Here is a 22,165-nt window from a genome sequence, read left to right as displayed (position 1 = left end):
GTCTGTTTTGGCTTGAGAACAATGTGTGCTGATGTCGGCCGCTCGCTCGTAACACCGTCCTCCATGTTTGAGCAGCTGAAAATGCGAGTAGGTGCGGGGGTTTGTTTCCAAAACACAGAGTACTGGCCGGAGAGTGAGTTCTGAACGCTAGAAATCTCAACACCTGGCGAAGTAGTCATTGAGTCACTGGTACTGATCAAGAAACTACAAAACCCCCGCAGATATCTTATGGTCATTTTGTGCTATGGGACAGTAAAATATTACTTGTTGCACCTTTAAAGGATAACACCATTAATGTTTTTTTGTCATTAATGACCATGAAAAGTCTAAACTCACCAATACATTTGCCACAGTCAGTAGCTATTTCTGTCTGTTCTACTGCAGGTTTGCCCGACCTCCCAGAAGTCATAGGCTCCTGTTGTTTTCAAAAGATATACTAAATCCATAATTTCAAACAACACTGCGTTTTGCATTTTTTCCTAACATGACTTTATAAGGCTACAGTTGTTGCAGTTGCCATCGTAGCAAAAGTGGTTACATTCTGCCAGAAGTGAATGTGAAAAGATCATTTTGTGTATTTGCCTCCCCACTCTTCCTTAAGTTGGAGAGTTGCACAGTAATGGAAAAGGTGAAAAAAAAATCCTCATTAAGTGATAATTGATGTGTGATAAAGATAAAGTAATGTTAGGAACAACTGCAATACACACACGGTTCACAGTGATGCACTGCATTCGTCAAGGCAGCAGTATGTCTCTGTGAACTGTTTTTAATGCGTTTTTGAAAACAACGAGAGCTTATGACTTCTGGGACGTCGGGCAAACCTGCAGTAAAACAGACAGCAGTAGCTTCTGACTGGCAAATAGTGGGTTTATACTTTCCATGGGCAATAATGGTGATAGGGGAAAAAAAGTAAATTACACTGGTGTAATTTAAAATGGTCATGATCCAAGGGACTACTACGGCATAAAAAAAGGGATTTAAAATCTAGAACAATCACTAAATATTACCGTTATACTTGGAGGGTAGAGGAGGACAGAATACGATAAGTAAAATAAATCAACAGCCAACTGACACCCAGTAATACAAACTCTATTTTACTACTACCTCTAACATTCTTAGAGTAGTCCATAAAAAATCCCAATAAAAGGAGTAAATGCTGCACATCCATCAATTAAGAATGAAAAGGACAAATGACTGCATTAGTTTACTGAAGGGCACACAGTCATCACATAAACGCTAAAGTGTTTCAGCTCTTAAGCCTTTATTTGTCATCATTATGAAATTCAGCACTCCCCCTGAAGATATTTATTCTTTTAAGCGCAGTCTTTGTCTCCTCTAGTACTAGTATTGTTCTCAGTTTAGTTTAGTGTATTTTGTTGTTATTTTGTATGTTAAAAAAACAAAAAAACAACACATTAAGAGAACTACCACAAAAAGAAAGAGAAAGAAATGCACATGTGCAGGTGAGGTAAAAAGCCCAAAATGAGCTTATATCAAAACCTCACCAAGGTTATACTAATTAAGTTACAATCATTGAAAATTCATTTGAAGTAGTTACAACAATGAAAGTACAATTACTGAAATGTACTAACCTGTTGAGTTTAGCAGAGACGTCGATGTCGTTCATGAAGCACTCGATGTTGAGAGGCAGGTCGGAGGAGTTGGCGCTCATCAGCTTCTTGAGCTTCTCACACTCTTGGTAGAGCCGCACCAGCGCCCGGGGCTTCGTCTTCACGTCCAGCTTGTACTTCTTAGCAAACTCCTCACAGAAGTGGTTCACCAAGATCTCGTCAAAGTCCTTCCCGCCGAGCTCGGAATCAAACGCTGTAGCCAGGACCTGATAGGGGAGGGGGGGTGGAAGAATTGTAAGAGTGGGAAATTATCACACAACCAAAACAACTGAGGATGAGAGGTTTTCTTATGCAAGATACAGATCTGCTTTTATCCAAAGTACAAAAAGTGTAAGGTGCAAAGTGCAGTGAACAATTCAGTCAGCAGATTATCTTCATTGCATTCAATGCAGTGAAAATTGGTAAAAGAAATGGCCGTGTCCAGCTGACACTTCACCAATGGTTGGAAAAAAAATACATGCCTAATACACAATTACATAATGTGTATAGTCTGTGAGTTAAAACACATCTTCCTGATTTAACGATTGTTCGACTCTTAGTTTTCCCTCCTACAATACATTTCAGCATAATAGCCTGAAAAGAGTGAATGAAAATCATTGCTAGGTATCGCTGTTCACCATTCTGTATGCGTACACCCACATCGGAAGACTGCCTTTTGTTTTTAGGAATCACAAAACAAACAGACTGAGAATTGCTAACTTATGCTGCATCATCATAACCTATCCTGAATTTAGAGTTGCAGAACCAAGAAATGGGGGGAAAAAAGCCTGAGATTCATAACTCACCTTGAGCTTTCCCTTGTTGAAGGCACACACTGACACCTGGTAGCCGGAGTGGCCCAGGTCCGCAAACACCACTGTCCTGGGCTTCTCCTCGGGGGCGGGCAGGTCCTGCTTGTAGATGCCGTATGCCAGGGTCACTGCAAAAAACACAAACATGATCTGGTTTTAGTGTGTGCTCACCGCTATATCGGTGTGCTAGTCTACGCTCAATGTTTCAATTCAACTGTATCTGTTCTCCAAAATAATCAGAAAACGGTCACTGCAAGGCTACAAATACATTCAAATAAAATGTAGGCCTAGACGCTTTATGATAGGAAATCAATTACACTGTATCTGATGGGAAAGGGCTGGAGAATCTAAAGCATAATCAGAGTTTTAGCGTATATGCGAAAATATTCTGCAACACCACTGTGACATACAGTATATACACAGATTTACAGCTATAGCTTGTTCTCGCCACATAACCTACAGACAAAATTTTGACATGTATTTAGTTAGCATTCAACAACTCCAGAGGTCTCCAAGCATTGTTTGTAATTGTCCAGGGTGGCCAAACAGACTGATAAGGGGGATAACTTGTTGAAAAATGATTCAAACATTGTCTATCCTGCCCGGTGTACACTGTGTTACCATTCACCTGCAGTGGTCTCATTCATGAGTCGTAGACAGTTGAGGCCTGCGATCTGAGCTGCATCTATGACAGACCTCCTCTCTGTATCAGTGAAGTAGCTGGGAACCTGGGAGGGGGAAAAAAACAACAGATTGTTTACACAACACATCGGTGAGTCTCAATGAGTGGAGACTGGCACCAACAATCCCAGGGTGAGGGGTTTGACTCCCACTGGGGCCACACATAAGAAAATACATGCATTAATGATGCTGTAAGGCACTTTGGATGATGTGAAGTCTCCAGCAAATATCATATGCTATGTTTAAGATCTCAGGTACCAATGATTTTTACGTTATTTAAAGTTCATTAAGGAAACATGTTGCCTATAATAGCCAATGAACAAACACTCAAAGATCTCCAGAAGCCAAAACATAACCTTTTTTCTTAAGTGAATGATCTCTTTGACTGCTATCAGTGCGTGAATTGGCTGCCTCACAAGATGTCTGGACAACGTTATAGTGTTAGTTACTTGGAGTGCCAAAACAAAACATCTCCTTGTACAAAAGATCAACAGCTAAATTTAGCTATTGGCCACAGTAATAATAACATGTTATCCAAGAGACATCTCTAGGGCTGATGCAAACTGTAGATTTGGGCCCAGCCAAAGCAGCAGCCTATCTCTGTGTGATCTGTGACACTGCATAACAGATGCCAATTGGTGAATTCATTTACCGAGGGCCGGAAAAACACACACATTACAGTCATAACTAGGTGCCAGACAGAATACAAGAGCTCAAAATGTCACAAATATAGGTGATAACAAATGTACACACCTTGGGGAAAGCTTTCAAGTGTGTGGACTCTACTTTTGTTCCGTGAATTCTTTTACCAAAATCGCCTGAAAATGCCTGTGAACTATATAAGTAGTTGTCACACCAGCAGGATGTTAATGTCATGTTCTTTTCATTGAACTACAGAACAGCTTCATGGGCGTAAAGCGATGTTACAGTGAGTCACAGGTCTCTCGAAGATTAGTCATAGCAACTCCACATCTTTAAAACAAAGTGTCTGCGGGGTTCCGCCAGGTAAATTCATTTTAATGCCAGTTACAGTAAGATTCAAGGCAAATGTCACCACAAAAAAATTGTTCCTCCAAAAGAAAGAAAGAAATTAGATGTGTGTGACCAGAAGAGTTCTCATGAGAAAGGTAGTGCACTGACAAAACAAAGCATTTTCAAGTTTAAGACAATAAGACTTAAGGCTATATTCAACTGTAATTACAACCGTTTTTTGGATAGCTCAATTTAAGACATTTTAAGACTTTTTTATGGACTTGCAGACGCCCTGCTAAAGCCTGCAGCCCAGTGCTGCTGTCTGTGGAAATGCTTACAGAGATGACACAGTCTGCCACTGGTTTCTTCAGTGCACTCTCAGCAGTCTCCTTCAGTTTGGTCAGCAGCATGGCGGTGACCTGCTCGATGCTGAACACTTTCTCTTCCTCCATGTACATCACCTAGTGTTGAGAAGAAATGAGGAAGATGATTATTCCTGAGACCAATGGCTATCCTGTTGAAGCAGAAAACAAGCTGATATAGTATTAGGATTGTGTAGTATTGCATGTATAACAGGACATGCATGTTAAGACTTAGAAATGAGCACATTCTTTCATCAGCAATGACAACTGCTATCACAGTTAATGAGTCTTTCAGAGAGTATTCACATTGTATGCAAGTCTTGAAACTAGCCACCAGAAGTCCATTTGTTCCCTGAGCAACTGAGAAAAATATCCACAGTTGTCACCTGTCACCAATTTTCTGGCAAAGAAAAGTCGGGCACAGCTTGGCGGGTGAGCATCATCGCTCATCAGAAGCCAATCATGTGTAAATGTTTCTATATTATCCACTGTGGGTGCTGCAACATACAGTCAGGTGACTTTAACTGGTCAAAGGGGCAGCAAGTGGCACTAGAAGTCATTACATTTTACATTATCTATAGGAGGCATTTAGCTAAGTGCAAGGGTCAGAGCCATACTACCCTGGCAATATTTCTGACCTTAGAATGATCATGTAAGATAAAAGAGCAAGGAAAAGAGCTGAGAGGAGCGGTAAAAGAGATTTTTTTAGGATAAGAGCATATTGCAGTGAAGATACAGGAGAAGGGAGAGTATGATGTGAGGCACTTCTTGTTGCACACCAGGGGAGAGCGGGGCAAGCAACATAGTCAGGAATAAGCCTTTATGTTTTCTACGCTCCATATCTGTTCAATTACTTATGGGTCTCCCTTTTTATTTCCGATTGGCCTAGTTTAGCGTGCCTGCAATAAATTGAACACAGCATCCTAGTTGTTCAGCGGGGCTAAAGCAAGTGAATTTTTGACATTTGGGGTAGGAACTGAGCTCGCAATTCATGTCTCAAATGATCCCTAAATAATTTTTTAAAGTGCTACTGTTGATCTTACTTTAATGCCGGTGGATCCAGAAGGCATCTGTGCCAGGTCGTACACCAGGCTGGACTGGGCCGAGTGGATGTAGGGGTCGGAGAACGCCCTGCCATGGAAACGCTTGAAGCCCTGCACCGTGTTCTTACAGTTGGTCACCACCTGGACAGGAGCGAGGGAAGGAGAGGAGAAAAGAAAAAAGGAGGAGGTAAAGTCACAACACTGGACGTTATGCATTTAATTACCAAGAAGAATATGAGGAAGGTGATAGGGTGGCTGAATGATTTTACCTGGCTTTTTGCCGCTGCTCCTATAGAACGATTTCGTGGTCCAAATGATACAAACGATCTGGAAGACACCAAGACAAAATGTTACGCTACAACTTGACGTGCTATTCCTCGTGAAGAGTTTTGAGATCTAAAGTAAGCTCATATCGTCATCCATCTATTTGTGAATACACCCCAACTCAAGATAGATTTACATGCCAGTTAAGCTATTAATTAGGCCTATGTGAGACACCATTTCAGAGCCCAACCCACCTGAAACCAGACAGACAGTATTCAAGTGCTTGGCAATGTCTGCAATAATAACACCAGCGCTTTGTTCCCAAACGAGATGTCTGGCATCTGAGTAAGTGTCCCCTTTAATTGTTTGCATAAAAGTAAAACTCAGTGTGGAATACTAAGCTTTCAGCTATCATAAGAACTTTGCCTAAAAGCTGTAGCACTTTTAAAAGTGAAATATTTATGAATGAATCTCAAATAACTATTTTTTTCCCAAGATGAATCACATCATTTTTCAAAGAAACCCTTGTTAAACACAGTCTCTTGTATAAAACCAAAACAGTGGGCGCAGGCCACTTAGTATTTCACATAGTATTGTATATACACTGTCTGAAGTGCTGTGCTCAAACCACGTGTATCCCAATGGGTTGCGGTCTAAACACTGCCTGTCATCATCATCCCTACCAAACACAGATGTCAGAGCTACAGGCGCTGTCAACACATGTGTGCAGTTGCTGATGTCAAAGACGGGTCAATCCTACAAGTCTCTGTGGAAACTGACGACAGTCGCTGGTCAACATCTAAGCCTGAAAACAGAGTAGTAGGATTTTGGCTATGATGTGGTATTTCTTTTTAATAATCTGAGGGAAAGAACACAGGAATGAAAGAATGATAGAATATAAGCAGGGATAAAAAAAAAAAGGGGGGGGGGAGAAAGCAAAAACTCGTGTGGCATGGACATCCTGTTTTCTAAAAAGCTGATGAAGAAAAATACATCACTTTGAAAGAATATTTAAGAAAACTTAATGACAAGCAGGTCTATTCTTGAGCTCATCAACAATCCAAGCTAAATGTCTCTTTTAAGTAATAGCACAAGCAGCAATATCAACAACTTGCAAACGATGCCAAAAGGCCACCTCAAATTCATAAAATTGTATTGAATTAGATAAAAGTCACAGGACTTAAAAGCATGGGTGTGAATGTCAGTGAGCGTGTTGAGCAATTGAGGTGAACTTGACAGTGAATGAAAAACGACTGTCACGCTCTAACGGTGGAAAATACAATCAACACATCTTTCAAAGTGCATGCGAAACTGGATTTCCTCACACCAGTGATTATCTACTCCTTTACGCACTGCAAAATTGCTAGAATATTCCGACTAGTTATTGGCTGATGACGTCATAACGCAAGATGCACGATTCGCAACGCGGGGCGTGCCGGTTGGTCGGCGCTTTCGCCTTTAGAGATATGCAACATGATGTAGAAAGGGAAGCGCCGCCCGCTCGTGTTTTACTGGGCAACTAAACGTGCAAGCCGATACACAGACAGTACAGTAATTTAACGGTGAGCTCGGCTAACTGGCTTTCTAAAGACTTCTTGATGAATAATAATGTATGAAGACAAGGAAATAAATTCTAGATTGTCCCGCGTTGGGTGTCAAACGTTATCACTTTAGCTGATTTACCCACCCAGAAAGGCAGATTATGGAACAAAACTGGACACAAGCTTGGGTAGTGGCTAACATTAGCTCGTCCCTAAAGCTGTATTCACGTGCATTATCCTCGCAGCAGCGGCACATTCAGGCGCTAACGGTGCCAGCAAGCACACAAACACGAGAAACTGTCATAATCAGAGGCCAAATTTATTCTTCCCGAATGAATTATAAATCCAAGATAGATTATCTATGTTTTACTTACGGCGTACACCGGTCGCTGTACTCGTTAGCGACGGTCTCAATCCCTCCGGCTCGGGCTACAGCCACATAGCAGCTTTGAAAGCCCAAGTCAAATCCCACCACTGACATCTTTCGCAATACTACCGTATTCTATCTACAGGATGATTTAGAAAAATAAAACAAACGTGTGGCTACAGTCTTAAAAGGCTGTATAAGTCCGCGGACTAACTGAAACCGGTTGTGTTAGTTTAGGTCGGTCTACTTCTATTCATAATCCACGGCACTGACTGTTGACCGGTATCTGGTCTGGGCTGGCAGGCTTCAGCAGCAAGGTGGTCTGCTGAAATCTCACCGCCTCTCCCAGGAAGCATCGCGAGATTTACACGGTTCTAGATAACTCTGGACCTTTCCATAACCATGTGGAGAGTGTTCTCCAATAGTCGAGGTGTTTTGGGGAGGAGTTATGACCGTTTATATGTCAGGTACTCAGGGTTGCGGTGTAAACAAATAAAAAACATTCGTGATTGATTGATTGATGATGCCGGGGATCAACGCCACGTGGGAAAGATAATACAAAAAAAAAAAAAAAAATCATGTCACATTTTACAATCCTACCACATTTTAAAGTGAGTCAGGGAACCACTCCTAGACATTATAAGTTATTCAATTATTAGTATATTATTAGTTGTTAATATAGTTGCTGTCGATATAATAAAGAGTATAATAATGCTTATGATTCAGGGCATTAAACAGTTAAGCAGGAAGTACAACTGTGGGTTAAGGAAGTCATCACTTTCATTTACTGTCACAGTTTGACATCATCAAATGACTGGCACCATGCGGAGTACATGCACAGTGACAATTAACATCTGAATTTGTTTGGCTAGATTTTCCAAAAATCCTTTAATTTTAACAGCTTCAAATTATCCCTAGTTAAGGCATCACAACTGGACATTACCCCCCCTCCAGTTGAAATTAAATGAAAAATAACTTGAGCTGTCAAGTGATAAGATATCCAGGGACATGACACAGACCACATACTTCACAAAAGATAAATTAACAAACCACTTTATTAATGCCCGTGGGGAAATGATGTTATTGCAGCAGCAAAAGTAATATGATTCAGCAGGGAAAATAAATTAGGCCTATAAGTATGCAATAAAAACAGTAAGGAAAACTAATAAAAAGAATAAAGCACTAAACTAAAATGTAAAAAGAAAAAAGAAAAGTGGGATTCTATGATTGTATGCTGGTGTGAATTTAAACTCATGTAGAAGTTGGAAATATGGGGTAGCAGTATGGATTACTAACATATGGATTAATGGATTCCTTCAAAAAATTACAACAAGCAGCCCAGAATCATCTTTCACCACCCTTCCCGTAAATGCTGTGTGAATTGTAGTTGGCTCAACCTGCTCACCCAGCTCAAGGTGCTGCACTGGGGCTTTTTCCAAGATAGTAGCCTATGTACAAAGTGATGTTCATCTTTAGCATGCTGGCAAACCATGATCCCATTACATTATACAGCAGTATAAGGCAATGAAATCAGACCAGCAAATCTGATTTTGTTTGCTTTTGTTTGCTTTGTCAGCAACTGATTACACAGTGTTTGAGGATGTAGCAATTAAGATATCCAGGGACAAGAACAAATAGGATAGGATAGTCAGTCAGGTTTGCTCATTATACTTGTATACTAATGTAACTTACTGGGATCATTTGAAAGCGCTAGAATGCCAGCATGGTTATGTAGGGAGGAGTGCCATTCAAGACCATGTCCACTTGGGAGGTTTTATCTGCAGGCAATCAGAAACTTAATGGACTTTTTAAAAAATGAATAGCTTTAAATGTAATTGCTCAGTCTAAGTCCAATTCTTACTGTGTTCTCTTTATGCAGGCCTGATAAAATACCTTTATGAATACATGAAAACTTACCTTTTTATTCTGTAATTTGGAACCTTCAACCTTGAAAGTAATTACATGGCATTAAACTTCTCAAGTAACGTAATTTGACATCTCACTCATCTTCATTAATGATACTAACTTAGTTCATGAACCCAGAGTCAGACTCCTCCTACCTCCATATATTTGGACGATGACATCACCCAGGCCCCAGAGTGCAGTTGCTACTAGCTATTTGATATTGGTCTTGGCATAGTGGCGACTAAATGACTTTGCCTGTATGTGTTTGCAGGGGGATTTTCTGCACCATCTGCTGTATGTTACACATGTGCCTGCTTCATGTAGTGCATTGCAGTGCTTCACTCTCAGGATGGACATGTAGCAGCATGGTTCATCTAACCCCTACCGTTTCCATTTCAACTTCATTCCTAGAGGTAGATGGGATGACAACAGTGATGTTATCTGTGTGACACTGGAGAGTTGGAAGTTGCCCCTCGTGGCTTGGAAGCTGTAGCAGATGGCATCAATTCACTAAACTTGAAGATATGGCTTGTAAGTACTTCCATCTAATATCATTTGCCACCAAAACTTCAAAATCTGTTTATATTGATTACAATTCTGGGTACAAGTTTATTTATAAAGCATTTTTAAAAACATTCAAGTTTGGCCAAAGTGATGTACAAGTATTAAAGTACAAAAACAAGAATAGAAACAGACAAATTCAATGGATAGTAATGTATACAACCCCCCATACACATGCACAATACATACTGCGACTCAGGCATGTCATGCAGACTCAAAGGCTAAACAATAAAGATGGGTTTTGATATGGTTTTTGAAAGTGTCGATGGAGGAGGCAGATCTGACGCAGAGTAGGAGGATGTTCCACAGTGTAGAGGCTGAGATAATATAATAAAGTAATATAATGCTTCTGTCGTGCCTCAGCCTCAGCCTGGACCATGGAACAGGTCTCCATCAGATGATCTAACGGGCCGAGGGGTGAAGTAGGAGTGTAGGACGGCAGGTATGTAGGAGCCAGGCAGCCCATTGAAAGCCTTCAAAACCAAGTACAGGAGTGATGCAGTCTGTTTCCCTGGAGCCAGTCAAAAGATGAGCAGCAGTGTTTTGTACTGTAGGCGGGACGAGGATGAGTGACTAATGACAGTGTAAAGAGAGTTACAATGACTGATGACTAGCAATGTATTGTTATTTGGTCAAAGTGATAATTATTAGATGTAGGTCACTTAGCTCCCTTGCACAGAGTCACACAGCTGAGAGGGAACAGGAGATGAGATGACATGAAACTTTATTGATCCCCGTAGGGAAACTGGGTCGTTGCAGCAGCAAAAGTAATAGGATTCAGCAGGGAAATGGAAATAGAATATAAGCACACAACACAAAGTAGTATCTCTAAACATTTTTGCTATAACGTACTGTATATGTATAAATATATGTATAAACAGTGTTATGAAAGTGTTTGTAATGTGCTATCTATTTGTCTGTATTTTATTATCTGTTTTATATTTTTTTCTCCTGGTTTTTAAATGCGCAATATAAATATGTTTACTTACTTACTTACTAAATATCGTATATTGTGGAACCATTATGAAAATGTAAGTATAACTATGAAACTGTGTGTAAAACTGAGAAAGCAGATATGTGAATTTATACATGGAGTGCAAATGCACATCAAGTTCACATTAACAAATCTACAGGAGGCCACTGGTCCTGAATTCCTCCCTGATGTGATTTTTTTCCTTTGCTCTCCATTGTACTGATAAGAAACTACCATCTACAATCCAATTTGGACTCAGTTAGACTAAGGTATGGCAATGGCAATGGTATGGAAGCTGCCCTGGAACTTCGGGGGTCTTTCTGCTGCCAAGCCGAGTCTGAACGGGGCCCGATCAATATGTGGATCGAATCGAGTGGGTAGATCCCACTGCCTCTGAAGCCTGTTGGTTTGCACTGATGCTGCACCTCTCTGTGTTTCTCTGAGCAGGTGCATGAACCGGCCCCTCTGCACACTGTGCTCTCTGAACAGCCAGACCTGCCAGATGCCTGGAGGAGGCAGGTAGACCACTTTGTCAATCCGTCTTATGGAGTTGTTGGTACTTTGATATGTGGCTGCCTAAATAACATTGTATGTATTTTGTAAGCACACGTTGTTTGCCTCTGCCCATTCTTGAAGTTGTTCATATAATCTCATTGCTGGCTGGCAAACATTTGGGTCTGCTGCCAATGAAATAGCATCAATCACCCTGTCACCCAAGAACTCAGTTAACCCTTTATGTCAATAAACTGTGAGAAAACTAATTACACTACTAATGGAGTGATAAACAGGGAAACAGAAGGTATTTTTCAGTTTGAAACACTTAAAGGACACAATCCTTGTGTCTATATGGGCTATATCAGGACATGAGAGACGCTATCCAATTTACAAGATTAGGCTAGTGCATTGTGGGTTGAACAGTTGTTTTTAGGACTAGGTAAACATCCAGATGGTCTGAGAGTGTGGAAATACTGGGACAGTGATTCATGTTACATTGCAAAAGGTATTATAAAGAAATAGCGATTGAATGAGCTGTCAGACCTAGGAGTTTCTTCTTTTTTTCTTTTAAAACATGTTTTGGTCGAGGCAAGAATCATCAACTAACTGGAAGGAAAATAGGTACATTTATTACACGCAACTGGCGTATATCAGAAAATATGAAGTGACTTTCGTGACTTTGACCGATGGAGGGCAGTAATACACCTTGAAGCATATAAACTGCCGCAATCCCCACAAAGAGGAGGAAGAAGAAGACGCCTTCAGACAGGCTACCGGAAATACGCACTAATCTGACACCAACGAAGAAGAAAAAGTAAACTGCAACATGGCGACTCCCATGCATAGAATCATAGCCCGGAGGCAGGCGTGAGTATGATTTAGCTAAATAAAATGCCATCGTTTGAGTGTTACATTGTCGGTACAGTGTTAGCTTACGGACACGGTGCTCGGTGGGAATCTTAATTACCGTACGTTAAACTCGCGGAGCTTCACGGGATACGAGGCGATTTATGAACGTTTTAATCACAACAAGGGCTCAACGGTAACGTAGCCCCGATATGCGCCGTTTTCTTTCTCTCCTACACAAAGACTACTGTGTGACTTTAGGATGATTTTCTACTGCCGAATACGTAATTAACATTTTAGCTTGTGATTGATATGTTTAAGAGTCCAAACAACCGATGATTTAAGAGGAATAGGCGTGGAGTGATGGTTAACGTTACACCAAGAAATAGTATTTTCCTAGGTGAAGTTATCGGTACGCCAAAATCCGTATTGATATCAATATTCTGGTGAACTCCTCAGTCATCTGTCAGATCCTAGCTCCGTTTAAGTACACAAATATAGTAAAATATAGTATATTGGAGTCGCTCATTTCAAAAGATCTGGGATTTATGTGTACAGTCGTCGTGTTTATCAGGGATCAAAAGGGGTTTTACCTTAAATAAACTGAAGTCTGTGTTAAATCCAGGGAGGCGAACAAGCAAAATGTGCGGTGCCAGAAGTGTTTGGAGTTGGGACACTGGACCTACGAATGCACGGGGAAGAGGAAATATCTTCACAGACCCTCAAGAACAACTGAGATGAAAAAGAGACTGAAGGAAGACGAGACTAAACAGCTCAGCATCACTGGGTGAGGTGTTTTTATCAATCAAACACTAGTGATAGAAAGCCACGTGCACACACCTAACATCATACCACTGGAAAAGAAAATATAACTTTTTTTGCAGATTATGTAGAGTGATTGTCAATAAGGCGATCCTGGAAATCAGGAGTATTTTATTGTTGCTGTAAAACTGCCTTCAGACCACTACAGCTGTATATGTCATTACACAGGAGACTTTGAATCCAGTTTGTTTTACTAGAGATGAGTGTGTCTTCCTCCCCACACAGCCACAGTTCTCACTTTTCTCAAAAGGTCATCCCTCTTCTCACCCCAGCCCTAGCTGCGTCAATGTAGTGACAAACTGTAGCTGAGCCGCAAGTCATTTTTAGTGACTCAGCTGTTGTATTTGAAGCCGAACAGTTTTATTCATACACAGCGAGGACAGTTCGGCTTTCATAGGGTTTTTACACCATGCTGCACCATTGGCTTCAGTCGATGGGCCAAAAGAAATAGTTCACCGCAAAATGAAGTTTCATTCATTATCTGCTCAACTCCGCAGCTCCAAAAAAGCATAAAATGTCCATCAAGTTTCTCCAAACAGCTTGTGAAGCATAATCCAATTGTTTAGTAGCCAAATGAATGTACCATGGGTCCAAAGTCCAATATTTACCTCATTATCTCCTAGGGTTTCCTTACTGACTATGCTCTGGTTGCACACAACCAAGAGCACTTTGGCAGAAGACTCTGCATGCTACTGTAGGGTCCACATATAACCAGAGCATTGTCAGTAAGGAAAATATAGGCAATATTGAGGTAAATATTGGGACTTTTGGACCCACAGTACAATTCTTTGGCTAAAAAAACACTGAGTTTTGTATTCTCCCAATAGTCTAACCTAGTTTGGTTAGTTTTGACATGAGTTTCTATTGACATGAGGGTGAGTAAATAATGACATGATAATGAAATGATCATTTTCATTTTGGGGCAAACTATTCCTTCAAGTGCCCTTCTCATAGGAACTTTGATGGTAGATGTTCAGGGGCTTTGTTCACTTTAATGGCCAGATTTTTGCAGTGTGTCTGGGTATTTGAATCAACAAGCCTGAAACCTCTGATGAAGGAGAGAGAGGAGCTGGTGTTCAGGATTCAACACATTAGTTGGCTCTGCAGTTAACTTCTCTGCTTGTCCAGTTTGTGTTTTCTCAAAGACGGTCTGGAGTGAGCAGTGCTGCCAGATTGAACTGATTTTCATGGTTGTCTCAGTCGGGCGATGGATTCAGCTCTTCAGTTGGACAGGGAAAGCTGAGATGCCATATGGCAAGAAGCTGTCAACTGTGGAATGATTAAACGCCTTGATTAGACACCTTGAATGTGGATACTCTCTGTTTGTTACCCATTATCTGAAAATCAAACATGGAAATTGTCACTGTAGAAAAACTGACGCACTTGCAGTGGAAAATGTTATTGTGTAGTACCGCCATCTAGAGGGAGAAAGTATAAATACAGCATGCTGTGCTGATGAACAAACTGTTGAACTGTTTTTATTTTCCTCTAATGGACTACAAAATGTCAAATTAATTAATTTTTCTAAAGCTGTTCATTTTTTTCTATTTGCAGACCAGGAAGAGAAGGCTCCAATGAGAAGAAAATAAAAAAGAAGTAAGTGACACATATGGTCAGCTACAAGTATTTAGACATTGTTTGATGTTTTATAATTTTGGATGTGAAACAGTTCAATTACCATGAATACTAACCCTAACCCTGAACAGTGAAGGAACCCCCTTTTCCAAAATTACAGTTCTTTTCAATTAGAGATGTTCCGATACCATTTGTTCCTTCCTGATACTGATTCCGATACCTGAACTTGTGTATCGGCCGATACCGAGTACCGATCCGATACCAGTGCGTCCAAAAAAGTATGTATATATATATATATATATATTTATTTTTTTAACAGCTGTATACTACTAACCCTGTATGGATGTGATATGATTGCTATCATTGTTGTATGGCCTGGCTCAGGTTAAACCCTTTGTAAAACATCAACAAATACATACAGAGAATGAATGCCATAGAACTTTATTATCTAGTTTGACAGTCAGTCATAACTGAAAAAGAACATAAATAAATAAATCTAGGAATAAATAACAATTCCTTTAAAAAACTGTTAAAGTGCAGCCACAATTTAGTAAAATAAAAGACATTTAAAAATTTAAATACAGTAACAGTATAAATTTAGTATATACAACTATAGATTTCCGGGAAAACGGCCGTTTTATCCAGGTGAAACTACTTTAAAGTTGATTTTTTTTCAGGGCTAATAAATAACGTGATATCGGATTGGTGCATAGACTCGTGTACTCGCCGATACCCGATCCAGCATTTTAGGCTGTATCGGAGGCATTTCCGATACTGGTATCGGTATCGGAACAACTCTATTTTCAATACTAGACAATACATTTTAGTTTGTATCAAAAAACTCTAAGGAGTAAAGCCCTATAAGGATTTCCTATATGTCTGAAATGTCTAAACATTTCACCAGATTCTTTGTCTCTTCATAACGTAATGCCTTAAAATTAAAACTCACAGTCAGCACTTTAGAGTAATAATCTGTGACATTTTCATATAAACAAATGTCCGTTTCTCTACTCTCTATCGCCAACTGATATAACACAATATTGATTCAACTCATACCCAGTTCATGAAAGCGTTTACATTTGCTGTTCTGAACACCGAGGAGCGGGTAGCGCCTCCCCAGGAAAAATCCTCTGGTGCACAGGAAGTGATGTGTTTTTTTTATTGATGGAAGCAGCAACAGCGTTTTGTTTGGAATAAACAGAAGAAGAACTGGGTATTTAGCATGAGCAGCGATAGCCACCGTGGCTGAGCAGACAAAGAAGGGGCCGGATCATACAGAAACTCAAACTTCACAAGCAGAAAATCCAAGGAAAAAAGAAACAGATTAATCAGTCGGAGGAAGGCGAGTGTGCTGAGGAAGGAAAGCGTCCGTCTCCGAGCCAAAACCAGAGTGAACACTGGCATCGCCTTTCAAAGATGAATAGCACTCTAAGATGAGAAAAGACGGAGGAGTGATGCAGATGTGGCTCTTTTTCTTTGGATTGGTTGCTTCATTATCGTTTATTAGCTGCAGTCTACATTGAGGATTTTTAGTATTATATTGGCCCAGTGCCTACACTGGAGCAGTTGCTTGTCTTTTGTCAATATGTTGATTATTGACTTGTGGCTATTGACTATAATAGAAATGCTGTAATAATGTAACTAACCAGTTAGCACATGTTTGATATATTTATATAGTTTAGACATTACTATTTCTGTAGACACTTTGGCACCAGCTGAAGTTCTGGCGCTGGGTTATTTGTAGTTGCTTGGCCGGTCTCAGAATAGCAGCCCGTGCTTAATAAATCTCAGATCTGCAGCTGAGGAGTGCTCCTGTTCCTTCTTTCATCTGGGATAGTCATTTTATGAAGTATCCCGACTAAGACGTTCCTCTCTAAAAGCCTGTGCTTGCTTGTTTTGGGGTCGTGGCAAGTGCTGTCAGTCCAGTGACAGTTAAATACTGGTGACACTGGTGGAAAGTGATGTGCAAAACCCCCCAAAATGCCAAAATGAAGAAAAAAATGTTCAAGTTCAATACTTTATTGCCATCTCTACTTGGTTGATTGGGAAGTGCTTTGGCAAGCTCACTTAAAACAGATGGAGAGGGACAAAGAACAAGGTAAGACATAAGGTAGAAGCAATAAAATATCATAAAACAAAATAAAATATCATAAACTAAGAAATATGTACCATAGTTTACAGTATTTTATTTTGTTTTATGGTATTTTAGTGGCGTTTTATGGTATTTTATTGCCATTGAGTCAGTAAGGAAATAATGAGGTGAGGAGATAATGAGACAAATATTGGGACTTTTGGACCCACAGTGCAAAGTTTGCAGAGTTTTGTATAGTTCTCCCAATAGTCTGACTCGCTCTGAGTTTGGTGGTCCTACGAACTTCATTGGAGTTTCTACTGACATGGGGGCAAGTAGATAATGACATGATAATGAAATGATCATTTTCATTTTGGGGCAAACTACTCCTTCAAGTGCCCTTCTCATAGGAACTTCGATGATGGTTGTTGAGGGAGACGAGAGCTTCGCTTTGTTGACTTTAATGCCCAGATTTTCCCAGTGGGTCTGGTTGGGTATTTGAATCAACAAGCTTGAAGCCTCTGATGAAGGAGAGAGAGGAGCTGGCGTTCAGGACATTAGTTGGCTCTACAGTTAACGTCTCTGCTTGTCCAGTTTGTTATTTTCTCAAAGACGGTCTGGAGTGAGCGGTGCTGCCAGACTGAAATGATTTTCATGGTTGTCTCAGACAGTCAGCTAATAAAATACCGTAACTAAGAAATATGTACCATAGGGATGAAAACTGTATTAAACAACCATTATACCTGTCATATTGCACACTCCCTTAGATCTGACAAACAGTCTGTAGAGCCTCAGTAGAAGAGTTCAGGAGGAGGACGGCCTCTGGATGAGTGGAAGTTCTGGTCCAAATGCTACAGAGTCTTTTAAAAGAATTTCAAAAGCTGGTTGGCCGAAAAAAACAAAAAAACAAGAAGCTGGCGGATCATTATCACTTCCTAACCTCGTAGTCATTGAGTCACTTCACTTCCAAAGTAGTGAGCGTCAGAGTTTCCCTCCCTTTGAGAGAGAGAGGAGATGTCAACATTGTTGAGCACTCAGTCAAGACGGTAACAGGCAATTCAACGTCAGTGCTGCTAAGTCACACCAGCTGCTTTTTTTTTTTTTTCCTCCCCACAGCCCACGTAAGATTTCATTGACTGGACAGGATAGACAGGATGCAGCATGACACTTGAGTAACAGCTGTGTGTGTGTGTGTGTGTGTGTTTTTTCCTCACTGTCAGGTCCAAAGACTCGAGCGACAGCAGCAGTGATTCAGACAGCTCCTCCGATGACTCGTCCGACAGCAGCGACTCCTCCAGCTCCTCCTCGGATGACAGCGACAGCAGCAGCGACAGCGACGACGACAGCTCTTCCTCCTCTTCCTCTTCCTCCTCTTCGTCTTCGAACAGCTCAGACTCAGGGAGCAGCAGCGATTCGGATCAAGGGCCACCAAAGAAGAAGAAAAAGAAGAAATAGTAGTTGTAATAATAAGTCGTTTTTCTTGTCCTTTTTTTTTGCCCAATTTTATTTTAGCTGTCCACTTGGTGATGCTAATTGATTTTTTTTTTTATGGACACTGTAAATCCGTTACAGTTGGGTGGATCTGAATGGATGGGACAGGTTTGAGGTTGCCTACTGCTCCTATAGTCTTGGTGCAGATAATGGACTAATGCTGGTTTTGGGTTGGTAAGATTGGCCAGTTTTGTTTTCAAAACATTTTTTCCTGTTACTTGCATTGATGTGATATTTTCTCCAGTTCACTGTTCTACCAAGGCTATCAATTTTAAATAGTATCAGAGAAAAATTTGTGTGCTTTTTTCATGTTGAATCTTGTGAATTTGTACTAAAGTATATTTTTAGTCAAACTTAATCTGTACAGCTCGCAATCTTAATAAAACAACACGATACCTAGAATTGAAAAGGCATTAAAGGGAAACCTTTTAATGAAAACTGAATAAAAGTTCTCTTCATGTTATACTTGAATGTGTTTCAAGTCAGAATGCTTTGTTGCTGTCATATTGCATTTGCTTTATTTTACTGCAAAACAAACCTGGATTATTTTTGTTTTCAAGGCCCTTGCATATTTGCTTTGTGTTTTGCACTGAAAGGAAAGGGCTTCGCTATTTTGTTACACTAGAACACATTGCCACAACATTGAATATTTGAATTTGAGAATAAAATGCTAATACATTTTCTTTTTCATAATTACAGTACAAATCATAAAATTTAAAGGGTCCTTACCACACTGCAAGACGACAAACCTGGTACACATATACTGCTGTCCTCTTTCTAAAATGTTTTCTCTTGGACTATCAAAGTCTGAAAGTCAATGTATGGATCGATTTTCTAACGATTAATATTCCCTAAGACATTTTGCATTTTTGACCTATCACTATCACACTTGGCCTTACTGCACTGAAACCATAAGACATTTATATCCAAGCAACATTACAGCTGGTGCTTACATATAAATTTTGGGTGTGGTCTACCACAAACTTTCCCATAATGCCACAGCAGTTACTCCAGACCTGTTATATGGGTTTGAGTAACTCTTAAGTGTACAGTACATTTAAATACTACCACTAGGGGCACTAAAATGGCAGAAATGGATATTTCTGAATAAGCTTGACCAAACACTAATATTATGTTTGTGTGATACTTTATTGATCTCTGTAGGGAAATCCTTACTCTCCTTCAGGAAAGTCATGGTCAGCTACAGAAGAGTAGGATGGGGGGATTCAGTGACCAGGGTGGATGGAGCTTGAGTTCTCCAGTTGAAGGATGGTGTCTTAAAGGAAACAGTCTAAAGGAAAAATCCACCTATAAACATTTTATTGTTTGGTGGTGTGTATATCATGTCAAGATATCTGGAGAGAAAAGGTCTAAAAAGGTCAAAACTCCAGCAACACTTGTAGTATATAAAACAACTTTATTGTTAGACCAATGCGTTTCGGCTTGCGGCCTTCATCAGGGTCAAGATATCTGGAGAGCAAAGCACTAGAATGAAAAATTCTAGTGCTTTTTCAACAGTCTAAAATGTCATCAGTATATGTCAGGTTTTGGTGTCAGTCCCTGAGAATCAAATAGCAAAGGCCTTCATTCTAGAGCCGCCATTTTGCACCGACGTTCAACAATCATACAGGGAGAATTCCATCATAGTCAAGGGAAGAGAGACCAATCAAAAGACCAGAGTACAATGCAGCCACAACGTGAAGGGCGTGACTCACTTTTTCTCGACTATTGCGATCACTATCATTATCGCTCTCTCCACCTACGCGTAAAACCCACAGCTGAATGGAACAAGTTTGCGCCCATTCTCCGGTGGCTGTCGAAAGTCATTCTGAGAAATGTCGGAAATCTCTAACTGACGTGGACGCAGATGAGGCGGGTCGAGGGAAAGTGGGTACAAACAAAAAATTTAATTCCAACACTTTGTCACAAAGTAACTCCCAGAATGTGTTAAACTTTGTAGACTGATGATACATAACTTCGAGGGTGGATTTTTCCTTTAACCACTAGGCCTCTATTGGTGCACATGCTGTAGGGCCAAGTATTGGTCAACATATGAAGTTTAGGTATGACTGGAGAAAACTGTCTTTGGTCTCTGAGTTCATATCATACAAGTCAACTCACAATCACTTTGAAACTTAGCAGCATTAAGGGAACTATTAAAACCATGAATTCAATTTAAAAATCATTCATTTCCAGAGGGCCGGTGAAGAAAAGGGGAATGGGTAAAGCCATTCATGGAAACTCTGACAATGAATACATAGAAGTCATAACTGAAACTGACTCATCTCATTGGATGCGTATCCTTATCTCATGCTATTTCCTTTCAATTACTGACCTTTGAGAGTATAAAATATTGCATAGTATTGCATCAGCGTGAACTCCAGCACTGATGCTATTGTGCCACAATAAATTACCATCCCTCCCTTTTCTCCGTGTGCTTCACACCCTTCCTTGAAATAATGATTATATTTTACTACTGCACAAGTCAACAGCAAATTGTAATCTTCATCATTCAACCTTCCTTGTGATGCGATGAGTTTGACTAGTGGGTACAAGCTACATAATGATCTGGAAGTAGGGGTACGTTTTCTGATTTGAAATTTAAAACACTGCTGTAAATAAGTTCATTTGGATGTAAAAGCTCAGATAAACATTGTATGATTCCACACAGCATGTCTCCCATTCCTTTTCAATGGGACACCTCTACACAGGCCCTTTTTTTTTTTTTTAATCACAGATTAGTACTTTGGGCCTCCAGTTTCCTTTTCTAGGTTTGTTGGATTGGGAGGCAGAAATCTTCATGTTCACAACCATTACAACCACTGACTAAGCTGTCAAAGGCATTTGCCTTTGATAGAATTTATGGGCAATTTGTTTAACCTTTTTTAAAAGATGCAAATCAAGAAACTGAATACCCTATGCCACCAAGCGAACATCTACTGTTCATCCATTAAGGTCATAAGGATCATTTCAGTATTTTGAATATGAATGTTGGCAGTTTTTCATTGCTACACATATCCTGAATTGCCTCATATCGAATCCAGTGTGCTACTGTGTGAGGTAAAGGCCCTGGCCACAAAATTTGAATTGAGCTTTTATTTTGTAGTCAATGTCAAGCCAGCAAGAATTAAAAAAAAAAGGACTACAAAATAAAAGCCTTATTGACAAACGTGTTGCAACGTTTTGTGAGTATCAAAGTGAAAATAAAGATTATTTTTAAGGAAAAAATCCTTCTCAAAGCATAGGCCTACCTTTATTTGTTGTTTTTTTATATTCCTAAAAAATATATACCACACATCCTGGACGAATGTCTACTACCTTGAAAGTCACTGTTAACCCATAGTTGTGCCACATGTGTTCCTCGAGGCTATAAACATAGAGGTCCATTACCTGGTGACAAGTCAGACAGAAAAGGCCACTAAATAGCCTGTGCTTCCCATTATTTGGACTCACTGCTGCGGTCACATGACGCTGCGTAGAGCAGAGCACAGTTACTCATGCTGCCTTCAGGCGCTCCTCGTAAGCACTCCCACTACTAGTTTGGAAGTAGTAAATATGACTTGTTGCGCATTCAAGTGCCTACGGTTGGAAATTGTCACAAAATTCACAGTCTAACAAATATACTTTTTTGGTGGCAGTACAAAGCTACCTTTAATGAAGGGGAGAAAACACACATTAGGTAATGGAATTTATTTATTAGCCAAAAAGTGTATGACAGCTAACAGTTAAACAAAGAGGTTGAAAAAGGTAATGTACAACAATGTAAATGTACAA

General features: G+C 40.1%; 2 protein-coding genes across 3 annotated transcripts in view; one reads left to right on the top strand and one right to left on the bottom strand.

Annotated features, from left to right (window-relative positions):
- Positions 1-7,954, bottom strand: part of hspa4a (heat shock protein 4a) — a 21,324-nt gene extending 13,370 nt beyond the window's left edge. The window contains exons 1-7 of the mRNA XM_071517002.1: positions 7,660-7,954; positions 5,750-5,807; positions 5,481-5,621; positions 4,414-4,536; positions 3,051-3,150; positions 2,417-2,550; positions 1,593-1,837 (exon numbers count right to left, since the gene is read on the bottom strand). Coding sequence (XP_071373103.1) covers positions 1,593-1,837; positions 2,417-2,550; positions 3,051-3,150; positions 4,414-4,536; positions 5,481-5,621; positions 5,750-5,807; positions 7,660-7,766 — 908 coding nt within the window. The 5' untranslated portion in view covers positions 7,767-7,954. The remainder of the gene's footprint in view (positions 1-1,592; positions 1,838-2,416; positions 2,551-3,050; positions 3,151-4,413; positions 4,537-5,480; positions 5,622-5,749; positions 5,808-7,659) is intronic.
- A 4,436-nt stretch (positions 7,955-12,390) lies between these two features.
- Positions 12,391-18,829, top strand: zcchc10 (zinc finger, CCHC domain containing 10). 2 transcript variants are annotated; one of them, XM_071517012.1, is made up of 5 exons: positions 12,391-12,453; positions 13,058-13,219; positions 14,400-14,402; positions 14,809-14,850; positions 18,121-18,829. In XM_071517012.1, the coding sequence occupies exons 1-5, from the start codon at positions 12,413-12,415 to the stop codon at positions 18,353-18,355; spliced, it is 483 nt and encodes a 160-aa protein (XP_071373113.1). In that variant the 5' UTR covers positions 12,391-12,412; the 3' UTR covers positions 18,356-18,829. The 2 variants fall into 2 exon arrangements, with proteins under 2 accessions (XP_071373113.1, XP_071373111.1); XM_071517010.1 differs by lacking the exon at positions 14,400-14,402.
- Positions 18,830-22,165: the final 3,336 nt, after the last annotated feature.

The sequence above is a fragment of the Centroberyx affinis genome, unplaced genomic scaffold, assembly GCF_046629955.1.
Source record: "Centroberyx affinis isolate AG114_WGS23_722 - 3 ecotype Tasmania unplaced genomic scaffold, CSIRO-AGI_Caff_v1 ptg000445l_1, whole genome shotgun sequence".
Lineage (NCBI taxonomy): Eukaryota > Metazoa > Chordata > Actinopteri > Beryciformes > Berycidae > Centroberyx > Centroberyx affinis.
The sequence above is the reverse complement of the archived record's forward strand: the minus strand, read 5'-3'. Positions and strand labels throughout refer to the sequence as shown.